The 16474-nt window shown below is 38.3% G+C and overlaps 1 protein-coding gene across 5 annotated transcripts in view; it reads left to right on the forward strand.

The window, feature by feature from the left end:
• The window catches only part of LOC121732652 (cytohesin-1), an 83953-nt gene that overhangs the window by 60610 nt on the left and 6869 nt on the right, over positions 1–16474 (forward strand). For all 5 annotated transcript variants that reach the window (XM_042122609.1, XM_042122607.1, XM_042122606.1 and 2 more), the window contains 2 exons: positions 11090–11288; positions 13015–13276. In XM_042122609.1, coding sequence (XP_041978543.1) covers positions 11090–11288; positions 13015–13276 — 461 coding nt within the window. The remainder of the gene's footprint in view (positions 1–11089; positions 11289–13014; positions 13277–16474) is intronic.

The following is a 16474-nucleotide window of genomic DNA, read 5'->3' on the forward strand; positions in this document are numbered from 1 at the left end:
GTTGAAAAGATAGTTGATCGGCGACAGCTTTGGGGCAGTAACATCTGCCTTGATGTGCAGATCACTCACCTCCTGTTTGTGAGTGTACACGGTAAAGTCCTTGAACTTCAGAAGACAACCTTGATTTGTCGTCAATAAGCCAGCTTGAAACAGCTGTAGCGATGAAACTTGATCGTCACAGAGTACTTTAACATTCTGTTCTTGACAATAAAAGTAAAAGTACGTGTTGACTTGATGTAGCTCATGCCACTGTGATCGGCATGGCTCGTGATAGATCCTGCATCTCCCGGAGGCTGCATCCTTTTCGCAAAGGCTCTCGTCATCCTTCAGGGAGTACACTGGTGACCTGCTCCTACATAATAGAGTGCCTGACTCCTGCTGCAGACACGTTTTTAGGTCACTTTCAGTAATAGGCAACAGAGCGTCCTTTTGAAGGTTAATCGCTAGGTAACTTGATACGGGTTTTATATTAATCATGATGCTACTGTTTACTAAACGTGGTACGGCAATGATTTTATGAATTTCAAAACTGTCACGGTGAACTAGAGGTATTTTTGTTTCAAATAGTAGGTAATTTGTCGACATTCTAGCTTTAATTTTTAATAGATGATAGATATTAGGTAAGCTTATATTCTCAAAAGGTACACATAAGTCTTTAGATATTTTTCCTGATATAGTATTTAATTCTTGTCGAAGTTGGTCTGGTGTCAATAGGTGTAAACTGAGCTGTCCGTTGTATATATTAGTCATAATGTCTAATAGGGTATTCTGCATTTCTTTTAAATGATTAAGTAAATTGCTGGCGACTATTGCGGAAATTATAAAATCATTATTTTCTAAGTTTTCCTTCTTAGCGGCGTTCAACTGTTGTTCCACCTGATTTAAACGTAGATTGATAATCTTGTGCTGCTTGTTCATGATATCCTCTGTACGTTTCAACAGATTAAATTCGGCTTCAACGACGGAGGTCTGATTCTTCCAGAGAACGGCGAGATGATCTTGATTCTTATTGATAAGCTCAATATCTTGTTCATATTTTTCAGCGAAATTACTATCCAGAATTCCGAATAAGGAATTTGCTATATTACCGACTCCGTTTATCACTCCTCGTCGCGTGCGCGAAGTTTGCTTGCTCATCATAACATTGTTATAGTGACTTAATTGTTCGTAGCCGTGACGTACTTGTAACATGATCGCTGCACATTGTGAATGGTCTTGTTTACTATCACATATGTTTTGTAAATAATCTAAGTACTTGCTAGCTGTTAATGAGCCCTCCCAGTAGGGACTCATGTCGTAGTAGACGACTAGGCGCCACTCGTCCTTGATGAGAGCCATGTTTGTCACCTTGTCGAAGTATAAACTTTGATTTTGTAGCGGTGTAACATTAAATGAACCTTCTGAGCTTGATATAAAGGTCATAATAAACAATAAAATTGTAAATACTAATTTAGAAAAGCTGTAATTATTATTTCTCTTGATAGGTTTAGTAACGTGATATACTTGCTTTACATCATCGTCCGGATTCTTGATATTATTTTGATCTGACTGTTCTTGATTAACAGGCAATATGGACAGTTTCACTATGGGGCGTTTCATGATGCCGCTTTTTGTTTTTAGCGTAACAACCCTCACAAAACCGTCGCTTCCGGGATGTAGCTCCAGGACGCGGCCCAGTGGCCACCTTCCGGCCGGCAAATTGCTATCATGTATGAGCACTATGTCGTTGACCTTGATGTTCTCTTGCGGTAGTCTCCACTTGCTGCGGACTGATAGCTGCGTTAGATATTCTTGTCGCCATTTCTTCCAGATATCCTCGAATAATTTTTGTGTATGATGCCAACGAGTACGTAAATCTGTTTCGGTGTCGAAAAATGCGAGATGAGGACCGCTAGTTAAAAAATGTGATGGTGTTAGGCAATTTAAGTCGTCAGGGTCTTCGGTCATAGCACATAAAGGTCTCTGATTGATGCAGGCTTCGAGCTGAGAGAGCAATGTAGAGTACTCCTCAAAGGTGAGACGTTGTTCGCCTATCACCCGCTTCATGTGATATTTTAGACTTTTGACCGAAGCTTCCCACAGTCCACCTGCTGACGGCCAAGAGGGGGCATTGAAATGCCACTTGATACCCATGCGCGTCACTTCGTCGATGAATTCTGTGTTTTCGAATGTACATAAAATTTGCTGATATTCTTCCTGCAGAACCTTGTTTGCTCCGATGAAAGTTGTACCTTGATCGCTATACATATTTTTCGGCACTCCTCGCCTGGCTGACATTCGACGCAAAGCTGCTAAAAATGCTGACGTCGTCAAATCCGAAACCAGCTCCAAATGTATGGCTTTTGTTACCATACAGACGAACACAGCAACGTAGCCCTTTGTTGTTAGAATACCTCGGCCCTTGTTGGCCTTAACAAACACGTGGCCTGTGTTGTCCACCCCTGTATGGTAGAATGGCCGCGACGGATTCACCCTTGATGTCGGTAAATCTCCCATGATTTGATAATGCTGGCTGGGATTGTGTTTTCTGCACTTAACACATTGATAAATGCGCTTCTTTGTAGCCTTGAGTCCTCCTACCAACCAGAACTTCTGTCGAATGAACCCCGAAGTGAGCTTAGCGCCACCGTGGAAGGTAAGTTCATGACACTGATCTATTATTAACTCAGACAAGCGACTACCTTTTGGGATGATAATAGGATGTTTCATGTCTAAGTTAATGTTTGCATGTTTTAAACGACCTCCAACTCTTAAAACTTGATCCTGATCTAATATAGGGTTGAGCATGCAAATCTTGCTTTTTGATGCTACGCTTTTTCCTTTCTTTAATGCTTCTATTTCTTCGCTAAAATATTCTTGCTGACACTGCTTAATAATTTTTATATTTGCTTGCTTTATTTCACTTATTGTTAAGTATTTATTTACAACTTGTTTCTTGCTTATAAATCTATATATCCATGCTAAAATTCTCGCAATCTTGCTTAGCGAGCTATATTTCTGCAGTAATATTTTTATGATATTTTCTTGTTGATTTTGAGTTACCGATGCAACTACCTTTTTAGTTTTTCTCACTTCTTGATCCGTGATAAATGTTTTTTGAATATGTGATAAATTTTCAGTTTTCAGCCAAGTCGGCCCTTTAAACCAAAGTTCATGATCTTTTAACTGGGATGCTGACAAACCGCGACTAGCGCTATCAGCTGGGTTTTCCTCTGACTTGACGTAATTCCAGCTGCTGGGCGGCACCACGTCGACAATCTGCTTAACTCTATTGGCCACGAACGGCTTCCAGCGTTCCGGTACACCATTGATCCATCCTAATACTACCATAGAATCGACCCAGCAGTAAGTATTAATTTGATATGTTTCCAGGCAACTCTTGATTTTTGATAATAGTTTAATAAGTAATAGAGCACCGCATAACTCTAGTTTAGGTAAAGTAAGTTTATTATTTACAGGTACCAGTCTTGATTTTCCTGCTATCATGGTTACCGACGTCTGGCCGTGTGTGTTTACCTTGCAATAAACAACACAGGCGTAACATTTTGTTGATGCATCGGAAAAGCCGTGAAGTTCGATGACATTATTTTCTGTTATACCTAACCATCTCGGCATGTAAAAATTACTTATATTTTCTAAATCTATTTTCATGCTCTCCCATTCCTTAATAATATTTTCAGGTAAGGGTTCATCCCATTTTAACTGCAACTGCCACACTTGTTGAAATAATAGTTTTATTTTAGTTGAAATCGGAGAAAGCCAACCTAATGGATCGAATAATTTTGATATATTCGAAAGTAAAATACGTTTTGTGGGAATTTTGGTCTTAAAGTCTAATTTTGATGTGAATGTAAATTGATCTTGCTGTGGATTCCAACTAAGGCCCAATGTTTTGGATGACTCAGTATTTTTAAAATCATAATTTAATTGATCATTATTGCTGTTATTACTTGTAGGAATTATATCTTGATTATTTGCCTTCCATTTACGTAGATTAAATCCTCCGGACTTTAAAATCGCTACTATATCTTGTATCAAACGCTTTGCTGATTCGACAGAATGACTTCCGTATACGAGATCGTCCATGTAAAAAGCTGACTCAATCACCTTTGGAGCAGAACTGTCTTGATAATTCTGTCTCTCGTCTTGAGCTAAACGTCGGAGAGTCATCATCGCCAGAAACGGCGCGGCCTTGGTGCCGTACGTCACTGTCGTCAGCTGAAAAATGCTTAACTCGTCAAAAAATGAATCTCGCCAAATAATTTTTTGATATTTTTGGTCATCCGGATGTAACCATACTACTCTAAACATTTTCTCCACATCAGATGTAAAACCGAATCTGAATTGTCTCCACTTGATAAGAAGACTCTGCAGATCTTGTTGTAAATTTGGACCTCTTTCCATTAAATCATTCAGGCTCAAACCAGTCGAAGAAGGCGAAGAAGCATTAAAAACAACTCTTAATTTAGTTGTAGTTGATTCATTTCGAATAACACAATGATGCGGTAAGTAGTAATCTGATGACTCGGAGTTATTCGAGTGTATCATGTGTCCTAATTGTTTGTATTCATTGATAAATAATTTATATTCTTGTGCTATATTTAGATTTTTATTAAATTTACGTTCTAACTGTTTAAACTGTGCAATAGCTTTTGATTTTGACTGGCCTAATTTATTTTCTATTTCTTGTTTAAGGGGGAGGCGCACTTGATACTTGCCATCCGCCAGACGAATAGTTGTCTTGTTGTAAAAATCTACGACCTGTTGGTCAGCTAGGGACATCGAAGATGACTCGGATATATCTTCCGATTGCCAAAATTGACTGATGTCGTTGATATCGTGCACAATTATATTACACTTAAAGCTTCTTTTTACGTAACCGCTCAAAATCCAACCTAAGCGCGTTTTTTGCGCCAAAGGTAGAGTCGGTCCGGCCTTGTAAATTCCATCCAACAATAAATTGCTAAAAACATCCACTCCAAGGAGAAGGTCTACTGGTCTTCTCACATTGAAGAAAGGATCAGCTAAAGGCAAATTTTCTAATGCGGGCCATTCTGGTTTAGGGAAGCTGTAGGAGGGCAGATTCTTGATTAAAGTATTCATGATATAAGCATCCGTTTCGAATGAGAAGTCTTCTTGATTAGACCTACACTTGATTTTAATAATTCCCTTGCAGTTGCTCTCCTTTTCGCCTATTCCAGTTATGGTTCCCTGGCAATGTTTGCGCGGTAAACCTAAAATATGAGCTACTCTCTCTGATATGAGCGTAGTCTCCGATCCTTGATCTAACAATGCCCTGATATTATGATAGGTGCCATCCCGAGCCTGAACCCGCACCATGGCTGTTGCCAACAGAATTTCGGGGTCCTTGCCCTCCACGGACACATGAGTGTTACCAACCTCTGGTTTCGAAATTTTCGACTCTGCATTTTTCGGCGTGAATGAACTGTTACAAAATGCATCGTGCAAAATTGAATTATGGTTGCCGTTGCATTCTCGACAACGTGATTCGGAATAACAACCTTTACCTTCATGATCGTAGAGACAATTTTTGCATAAATTCTTGTCAATAATTAATTTTCGCTTCAAATGATTAGGTAGTTCTAGAAATTTTGCGCAATAATATAAGCCATGTCCGCGGTTTGAACAATAATAACAAGCTGTTTTTACCGGATATGCAGGTTTATTGACTCGGTTACTTGATACTTTCGATTGCGAAAAATATGTTGGTTTCTTGTAATTAAAACGATTGTCTGAATTATTAGAGTTATGATTAAAATTATATGTATATTTTGCACTAGGCTTCGCCGTCGGATTTTCTTGTTTTTTCCGTGAAGTCTCTAGCGCTGTAAATTTTGTTTCAAGAAAATCTAGAAATTCCTTTAGACTAGGTAATTCCCTCGGTTGCTTTAATGATGCTACGTACTCGTTGTATGTGTCGGCGTCAAGTTTTTGGCTCAAAATATGTACAAGTAGAGGATCCCACGTACTTATATCTACACCTAGATTTTTTATAGCGTTTAATGATTCCAGTGACGTATCGTGGATTCTCTTGATATGTCCTAACGATGCTTGCTGCGACACTGGAAGGTTCATTAACGTATTGATATGCGACGTAAAAATAAGTTTCCTATTATTATACCTATTATTTAATATCTCCCAGCAGGTGATGTAATTGTCTGAGCTAATCTGCAGATGTTGAACTAACCGCTCAGCTTCACCTCGGAGCTTGCCCTTTAAAAATTGCATCTTCTGTGCGCCTGATAGAGATGCGTTGGTGTGGATAGTCTCCGTGAATAAGTCCTTGAACGACGTCCACTGCTGGACACTACCGCTAAAAGTAGGCAACTCCATCTGTGGAGTCGACTTCTCCCTATGACACATGGACCTGATTTTCCTATTGATAGACCTCTTGATGTCTTCGTACAATTGTTCATATTGATAAAATGCTGAATCATATTCCTTATTTTTACCCTCTAGCTCACTATCTATCTCAAGATGTAAAGAATCAATTACCGACCAACGAGATTGTAAAGTTTTCAGTATGTCATCCAGCTCCCATTTATCTAACTCCGTATCTAAGTTAACACTAGTTACCTTTCTCTGTAGAGCCCTGAAGTTGCTCGCTTGCTTCTTGAGCAACTCGTCCGTCCTGCTGTTGACGCCCTGAGCCCTGAAAGTTACCTGATTTTCTCCCTCGTGCACGCCGTCTGGCCTTGCTGCTGGAAACGAGGTGCGCGCGGGTGGCTGCGGCGTCGACGCGCCGCCCAACGGAGTCGCCGGCCGCAGCAGCGATGTAGTCGGCTTGGCGTCCCGTGCTTGATAGTTGACGATGACCGACCGGATGTGCCCGTAGCGCTCCTTGGTTGACTCGAACTGGTCGGTCACGAAATAATCGTGAGACTTGTCGCTGTAACCACATAGCTTGAAGTGGTTATTTTGAAACTCCTGCCAGTATTGATCCAGGGTTTCCAGTCTCCTCCTGATGTAGTCACCGGTCTTGCGCTCCGGCCCATCTTTCTTGAAATTGGAGTAGAGCTGCTCAATGGCTCCAACCAACTGTTGCTGAATTGATAGTAGATCTTCCATCTTTACTCTTGATATAACTTCCTTGATAAAAAATGCACTGCAATCCAATGTCCACTGATCACTTCACGAAAAGTCACACTGTCTGTGTTTTCACTCGCGAAGTCCTTATTATTCACGAAGCACCTTGCTAGGATCACTTCACGAAATAATAATAAACGAAGGACCATAAAGGATGTAGTGTCCTTGATTAACTACTACTCCTTTTACTTGATAAATGAAACGATAGACTTGATATACCGTTACTTGATTTATTGATATACTTGATGATCAAATGACCCGGGTGTGCGAGCACGCGCGATCGCCTTGATTGATCGATGCGAACTGATTTTAATAAAATAATTAACTAATTACGCGAGCGCGTCCTAAACGCTGACTCCTTAAAACCCTAAAACTGCTTGATGTACGATATGGATCGTACACGAGGGGTAGACGAGACTTTTTAAAATTCTTACCGAGGGCTATTCTTAGATGACAAAGTGATATCATTAAAAAGTTTTTATTAAACAACAACAGTAGTTGGAAAATACTTGCTTCTAGGTGATCAAAGTTTTAGGAACAGACTGCATCCTCCTTACTAATAGTAAAAGTTTTGTCCGTGTCTTTCAATCAACTTTGCGCAGGGACAGAATATTCTACAGTGTGTCCATTTTTTATATGATATATTATATATATAACATATATAACATAACTTGGAAGTGGGTAAGTTTAAAAATTAAAACCCAAATATAGTTTAAAATCATAAGCCAATCATTTATCTAAGATAAAAAAATTAATAATAATTAGTAATAAGTAGTATTAGTATAAGTAAATAAATTATAACTTGAAAGACTGCATAAAATTTGCACGCCACCCAACGGCAAAATAAGAGAGCTTAATCACATTACTTTAACATCATATTGTACCTTACTTCAGCAAATAAATTATTTCTATTTCTAAGTTAAAGGTGCGATGGCTACTGGCTAGACACTCGTAGTATAACATTTTTATCAGTAGTACAATATAATAAAAAGTACCTAAAAGTCTACCGTTCAAATAATATAAGCACTGAAACATACAGTCTCTCGAGAAAGATTTACAAAATCCCAGCACTGCGTCTCTGACGTCACGACTCTGGGCCCGTAACCTCGTTGTCCTCGACGTCCCTAATCTACGTCAGTCGTAGTCCTCCCCCGCGGGACGGACTGTGGGCGTATTGCAGGTCTTTTATTACTCTCACAAAGGATCCTTGATTAATTATGGCTGGCGTTGAAATACATTTTATGAATAGAGAAAAAGTAGTGCAAAAAATTATATATGCGATCGATAGGCTCTAATCGATATCTTATGAATAGGTAACGCTGATTGATAGCTTCAATTTCATTTATATTGCAAGTGACAGGGCGATATTCTCATGACTGTTTGTTGGTTAGAACTTCGAACGCAAGTTGTCTCACTCGCGTGTACATGTAAGTGAGCCAACCTACGATCGAAGCGACATTCGATGGATGAGAATAACCCCTATGTTGTTATCCTTTCAACCCCAAAGTTTCGTCCCTTAAAATAAACGGTCAGTCTCCTAAAACAATAAATATTCCTCATATTATTCCCTCCGCCAGCTAAAACGGGCATCAGCCTCGCGCTTTATTCATACTTTTTGGGTCCTTCCCGAGCGTCCGTCTGAGAGAGCGCCTCCAGTAAACTCACACGGCGAAACACAGCGCAAGCGCTGTTTCACGCCGGCTTTCTGTGAGCCCGTGGTATTTCTCCGGTCGAGCCGGCCCATTCGTGCCGAAGCATGGCTCTCCCACGTAAAACACCCTTGTATCATTCTTTTTTCAACTAAAATAGAAGTTGTTTACGCGAAAAAAGAGCTTCATTATCCCCGGCCATTTGACAGGGTTCGCGTTCATCCATCATCGGAGTTTTTGAGATGTTCGCCAGTAATATCGCTAACAACGTCGAAGATCGTCATTAAAGTACAAAACCTTTTTTATCTAGTCGTGTAATCGTTAAGCCGTGCTTAATCTATAATAGCGGGGTGATGGATGAGGGCGAGTTCACTCTTAGAACTGAATATCGTAAAATGTAAAAGAAAGATGAAGTTTGTGTTTGTGAAGTAAATATAAAATAATAAGAGTCATTTCGTCGATAAAAAATGCCATATTTCATAACATTACAGGATCGGACACCGGTTTTGGGACACCTTGTATATTTTGTTTGAATCCTTTATCCTATGAAATTGATTTTTACGTGAGTGACATTACATTGTACCACTTTACGTCTCTATTGTATACGTCGGTACATAGGTAATCCTTCTAAATACATCGCCGTAGCCGGTAGTATTATATAACCCGCGGAATTACAGCTAGGCTGGAGATTGGAATCAATCACAACATCGATTCTATTAAGATCGACTTCGGCGAGCTCATTGATCCAAACCAATTTGGAATCCGCAATCGAATATTCAAAGGTCAGAGCCCTTAGCCAAAACATTTCTTTTCCGCTTCTTTATAGAATCGCTGAACAAAACATATGGAATTGACACAAGTCGAATGTCGACTTCATTTTAACGAACGCTTATTGTCCATTTCATACATTTTGATCGCCGATTCTTTAAAGAAGCAATACAGAAAATGTCTTGGCTAGGGCCTCTGGTCGGGATATGTTCTATTAAACTTTTGACCTTCCGAGAAGTTAGTCCTAACTCCTAAGATTGTTGAAACGTTACATTGTCCCTTTAGCTCTCGATATTACTATTTAAGGACATCCAAGAGGTAAACGCTGAAAATGTCTTTAAATCTACGCTCTACAAAGCGTTCTTATGAAATTTCAAACCAACCTCCTTTTTTTTTCTACCAACGATAAACGCGTTCTAATTGGACAAAACTTTAAATATTAGTTGTTTAACTGTCTGTTTGGTACTATTATGAAAATACTATTTGTTCTGTTTGATATGGAACAGAGTTTTTGAATAAGAATGAAATGCATCTTTAAATTTTCGCCTTATTGTGTTTATTTGTGATTTTATATCATAGTAAAATAAATAAAATAAAATAAGCCTTTATTGCTGTAAACTTATAAAACATTATTTTACCATAACTTAATCTAATTTTAACTAAACATTTATTATACTTAAATTATTCTAAGTTTAACGGCGTTCGGGTGTTTTTTTTTTGCAACAGCTTGTCTTTCGACATAGGCCTCCTCCAAAGATTTCCATTTTTCTCTGTCCTTTGCAACTCTGATCCATTCTGTACCAGCCACCTTTTTCAGATCGTCTTCCCATCTTTAAAAAAAAAAGATGGGACGGGCTAAATAGCTTTGCTTGAATTATTCTAGTATTAATTTTGCTTTATTTTATTGTGAGCAAAGTAATAAAGCATCCTATTACCGCAATGATTCGCTCCACAAACTGATGTGGCTCGATACCGCGAATTCTCAGCGTGCACTGATTTTATTAGCCTTGATGTGCAATAATGATGAACGCACACAACCCGGCAACGATACAGTTTACATCGCATCTATTTACATCTTTGTACACCGTTTACGTATCCGCAATATACACAATTTTGTCTTGGAACTGTGAAAATCTATGAGAGGGTTGAAAAGCTAGGGGTTCATTCAATGACTGAAGTATAAACTTCTTTTAGTGCAAAACGCAATTCGACAGTATCCATTTCAGGTTGTCCTCTAGATTCATAACCTCCATAATTCCATGCTTGGACTTATTGTACAATTGTGTTAGTTATATTATTACGCACTACAAGTTGCGCGCGGCTCCTCCTGCGTAGCATCTCGGGTAATCGTACATTTCCCGCGATAAAAGTACTGTCTTTCCCCGTGGACTATGCCATTTCTGTACCTTTAATCAAAACGTCTCAGTAGTTCGGAACCTATTAGAATTCCGATGCAATGAAAGAAATAAGCTATAGTAAAGACTACGTACTCCTTAAAAGTCTTTCTTACGTTTGCGAGCAGTACTCACTAGCAAAAAATATCATTACCTGTTTATTTGTTTCAGGCATAGAATACTTGTACGAGAACGGTCTACTACAGCGGACGCCGGAGGACGTAGCCCAGTTTCTTCACAAGGGCGAGGGGCTGAGTAAAACGGCGATAGGCGACTACCTCGGTGAAAGATCTGACTTCAACGAAGCGGTGCTGAGGGCCTTCGTAGAGCTACACGACTTCACGGACCTCATACTAGTACAGGCGTTAAGGTACGCATACCTAAGTTTAGGATCGGTCAGCGAAATCGAATGGTGCAACAGACACGTGTGGTATCTTCAATAAAATGTCACCATCTGATGCATCTACGCATAATCCGTCTGATTCCTGATCTACCAACTCGTAACTAGCAAGCTCGTCATGGGCATGTAAACAATTTCTTCTGCAAAAAATTCGCAACCTTTGTGGGGAATTCGCCAAAGAATCTTACTATTTCTCAGGTTTTTTAATGAAAAATTGAAATGTAGATGATCATGAATCATGATGATTGATGTCGTAAGGAAATAGTGCTGACAAGGAGGATGCTGACCTAATCTATTCGTATTCATTTAACCGTGAACATGTTCTAATTGCACTCAATTCAAAGTTATTTTACCTCAAAAAATCCTTTGTTCCATTGACATAAGGGTGAATCTCGTAGAAACTCTTAAAACGTGGGGTAAATACATAAAATTTCTTCTTATTATCTAAAACCAGGTAAATTCACCCCCGACTTCCTTTTCCTCATGTTTTTATTACGCGGACTTAACTACCGCTTTGTTACCGGCGGAAAATTTGCCTGTGTTTTATGGAGAGGTCTTGTTTTTATTGTTGAGACGTTTACTAATTGTCCAATTAGATTAGGTAAATAAAAGGTAAGGCTTTAAGTGTGATGATGGTGCTAACTCTTTGAAAGCTTTTTATCGAGCTAGAAATTCGAATGAAATGTTTCTATAACTCTATTTCAATTGAAATGATTGAATTGACTCTGTTTCGAAGACGGTCATACAAGTCTCTATTATATGTATAAAGATTAGAAGGTATTGCTAGAAATTTAATTTAAGACCCCAGTTTTCGCAAAGTCAGCTTTCAAAACACTTTCTGAAATATTGAATCCTTTTGCTGACAATATTCACTCTTACTTCGTGAATATTATTGTGAGATATTCACAATAATAACGTGCGAAATCAGTAAAAATGTTCGCCATTTCTCGTACAACGTTAAGTCAGCAACGTTCGCGTATTTCACGATTTATGCCAACATTAAGAAACATCCGGCCTTGTTTCTTTGTTTGAGGAAGATAGTTTTATCTTTGCAACTGTATGAGAATAATTAATGTACGTAGCAACGGCAAATATAGTACTAGGTACTAGATAAGAGAACTATGTCATACGCGAAAAGTTTAGAATAGTAATATTTAGCTACTTAAATGTAATATTGATTGATTATTATAATATCATGTGATGATAGCCTTTACAAAAAAATGCAACCTTAATATTAAAGGCCACTTGCGATCGATTGTTTCAATTATTCACAAATTAGGGTATGGTTTGTTATAAATGAAATACAGTGTGTTAGTGTAAGTGTTTACATAAATGAATGAGCCCGTCAAAATGAACAACTTTTTTATGAGAATAATGCTGGGAACTCAAAAAAAAAGCCATCTTCATACCCATACGGATGCCCGGATTTCATTTTGACGGGCTCATTTGATGGTTTCAAGGATAACGGTGTTTACACTAACATCTTGTATAAGAAATCTCATTATAAGTTTATACCAGTTCATTTGCGATGGATGGAAGGACAGATTCCAAATACTGGCTGCTCTATGTTATAATGTAGTTCATTTCATAAACGAAGTTATGTGTACAAATGATAAGATACCAACTTCTAAATCAGATTAGTTGCAACTTTCAACTAACTTCACTCATTACTAACTTCGTCTCATCGCGATTCCAGACAATTCCTCTGGAGTTTCCGGTTGCCGGGCGAAGCGCAGAAGATAGACAGAATGATGGAGAGCTTCGCGCAGCGGTACTGCCAGCTCAACCCCGACATCTTCACGAATGCTGACACGTGCTACGTGCTGAGCTTCGCGATCATCATGCTGAATACTTCGTTACACAATCCAAGTGTGAAAGACAAGCCCAGTCCAGAGCAGTTTGTTGCCATGAACCGCGGTATCAACAATGGGGGAGACTTACCTCAGGAGCTGTTACTGGTAAGTGCATTTTGATTTATTTTTATGGATTTAGGGCCTGTTTCACTACTTCCTGGTAAGTGCCGGATAGGCTATCCACAACTTATCAGACAGATACTCCATACTCTATCTGTCAAACAAGTTGGGAATAGCCTATTCGGCACTTATCAGGAAGTGGTTAAACAGCCACTTAGTCTCTCAAGCTACTTTTTGGTAGGTTTTTCAGTTACAGTAAGCCTTGAGTATGGTCTTTACAGTCTTTACTAGAAGTGTGATAAGTACCTATAATAAGTAAGGAATTACAATCTAGCGTTGTGATTTTTATATTTTTTTTATCTCTGAAAAAAATCCAAGGCTCATATGTTTAGAACATTGCAAGCCTTGACGTGATAGAGATCATGTTGAATATCCTGGCAGTCCCAACTCCCGCTCGTGGTATACAACTGACGTCATAGTAACACTAAAACATCAACACAGTTTAGATCACCAACGGGCAACTTGACGGAGTTTCCAGAATAATTGTGCACGTAGCGTTACCTATGACGTAGTTACTAAAACTTATCCTTATAGTACTTATAAGGAAGGTAAAAGTGTATACGGCGTATTTTATAGCGATGTGTTATTACCATAATTACTGTCCTACAGTGCCAGTTTTTTTACTAGTTTCTAGAATAAGTGCTCAATTGATCTGACCTCGTAAATAGGACTTGTTCGGATTTTCTTGCGTTTTGCGTCAGTTAAAACTGCAAAAACACGGATTCTACCGTTTTCGCGGGGGTATTTAAATTTTCCTTTCCACTAGGATTTGGAAAGTAACAACAAGGATTATTATTGGTCAACGCTGAGTCGCAACATAACATGGAAACATAAACGCGCGTAGGGCTTTAATCGAACGCCTTGCAGCGTTCGAATAAAGCCGGGCATAATTAATCACTTTTCCTGTCCTACGTGTCATCAACCGCGTGCGGATCTGCGGCCATGAAAATTATCCTCATCTCATCCTATCATTTCAAAAATGTTTTTTTCTGTCATACGAGCAAGACGCGCGCGGCCACGAGCATGCTATTACCCGCATGCGGACCAGTTCCGCGCGCGGGTGACAACACTCATGATGACAGACTTTTCTCTGAGTATGTGTGTATCTTTTTAAAAATTACTGTCTGTTTACGCCAGTCGAGTTTGCAATGTCATTCAAATTGCACAAAAATTCAATTTCATTTAAAAATGTTATAACTTATAATATTATAACCCATAGACATTGGAAACAGCGAAACGCAGCTGTTTAATGCTCCTTCAGGCGGTTCGCCTATAAAATAAATATAATGTCCAGCGACTGACATTAATGCTACAGCCATCGAAATACCATATAATGGAAGAGTAATTCAGTCAAAAATATGGTTCTAATAAATGTACACCGCATACCTTATTTTAGTTTATTGTCTGTCACAATTGTCGTTGTCTTAGCACTGTTTATATGACAATAACTGGAACTATATTTCAGCGGACTAATCAATGAGAGTTATCGTTTTAGAGCATTGTATTTCGATGGCAACATCAGACCGCGAAAATAAAACGCCAATAAAAAACCAACGTTCAGTTTTGAAAACAATCGGATTTCGTGTTTGAAAGCAACGGGTTTCGTATTGGACTCTATTGGCCGACGTCCAAACAGCCCAAACAGGGTTACCATGGTTTTGAAATATCGCCTACGTGTGTCTGCGGCTGGTACGTGCTCGATATGTCACGAAATTGCTGTTTGTGCTTGGATTACGAGCTGTAGCGCTCTTTTACGAAATATTTCTATTTTTGAATTTTTTGTGTATTTTGAAACTGCCTAACGACATCTGTCATCACATTTTTTAAAACTACGCGCTGGGATTCGAAGTTTCAGAAAAAAATTACTGCACTGAAATGAGAATAGTGTGCTACTACAACAGAGCTGAAAATCGAATAATCGAAATTTGATAGAGCTTAAGGCGAGGTGAAACCCATTTTGTTATTTCTTGACACCCGATTTACCTAGTTACAATATAATAACGAAATGTAAAAAAAGCCACAAACATTTTAATAAAAAATAATACTTTCGCTGTAATTAATTCACAAACTCACCTCCGACAAAACTCTTTGTTATCGAAATATAAGTATTAACAATAATAACTTACATTTTATTTTAATAAATTGTTAATCTATTGTTATCGCGGCCGGATGTGGCCGCTTGGGGCTTCATGAATTAAAAAGGTCTGAACCGAACTATCTTTTTTCTTAATATTTATTTAGAAAAATATTTAAAAAACACATGAAAAATAGAGAAGATCCGCACCTAGAAACTACAATTTTATGCTAAGCTAAAATAAATCTTATTGCGATGCGTACACGCTTGGTCTTTACCCTTTGGTTGTGTGCAAGGTTATCGTTTTGGATTGAGATAAGAGACCTCGCCTTAAAGCGTTTTAATCTTATATTTCTTTAGGAGACTGTAGTAAAATCTAAGTAACATTGTGTGTTGCTTCATGCTACAAAGTCGCAAGACACAAAGGCTTGTCTTCAAGTTAACGAACGAACTTAAAGTTTTGCTTTAATCATTATCCTAAGAAATTTAAATTTTAGGTTACCCTAATCCAAATTCACCGATAATGTTACCGTTCGCGGTGCAGACTGATACTAAACAATGAAAACTTCGTTCAAGTGACTTGAAATGTTACATAATATAGTGCAGTAGTAAAGATATTTATAAATTGACATAGAACACTCTTTATTAGCTCATAGTTAAAAATTAGTCGGCTTAACCGATTGCCAGCAAATGTTTTAATTTTATGTAGGCAAAGAATTAGGTATGCGGCCTTGCAGGTTATTTACTAAGAAAATATATTGCTTAGTAATAAGTAACTGACTACTTATAACTAAGCAATGAAGATATTGGTTGTTACTTGTAATAAAATAATGTATACTTACTAAATATGTAATGACATTGTATTAATTCTCTAATTAATTATTATTTAATTAATTACACATTGTTCAACGTTATTTACACTTCTAAGAAAATGTGTCAACATGAGCAAGACATGTGTAACAAAATATCATAATATTTATTGAGTCAATATGAACCGAATAATTGTGTAACAGACTACGCGTTCAAAACCACGAGGCTAGTCAAATAATTTCTAGACAAGATGTTGCCCATAACTTTGTTTGTGTAAAAATTAATATTCGCGGTACATT

The sequence above is a fragment of the Aricia agestis genome, chromosome 12 (genome assembly GCF_905147365.1).
Source record: "Aricia agestis chromosome 12, ilAriAges1.1, whole genome shotgun sequence".
NCBI lineage: Eukaryota > Metazoa > Arthropoda > Insecta > Lepidoptera > Lycaenidae > Aricia > Aricia agestis.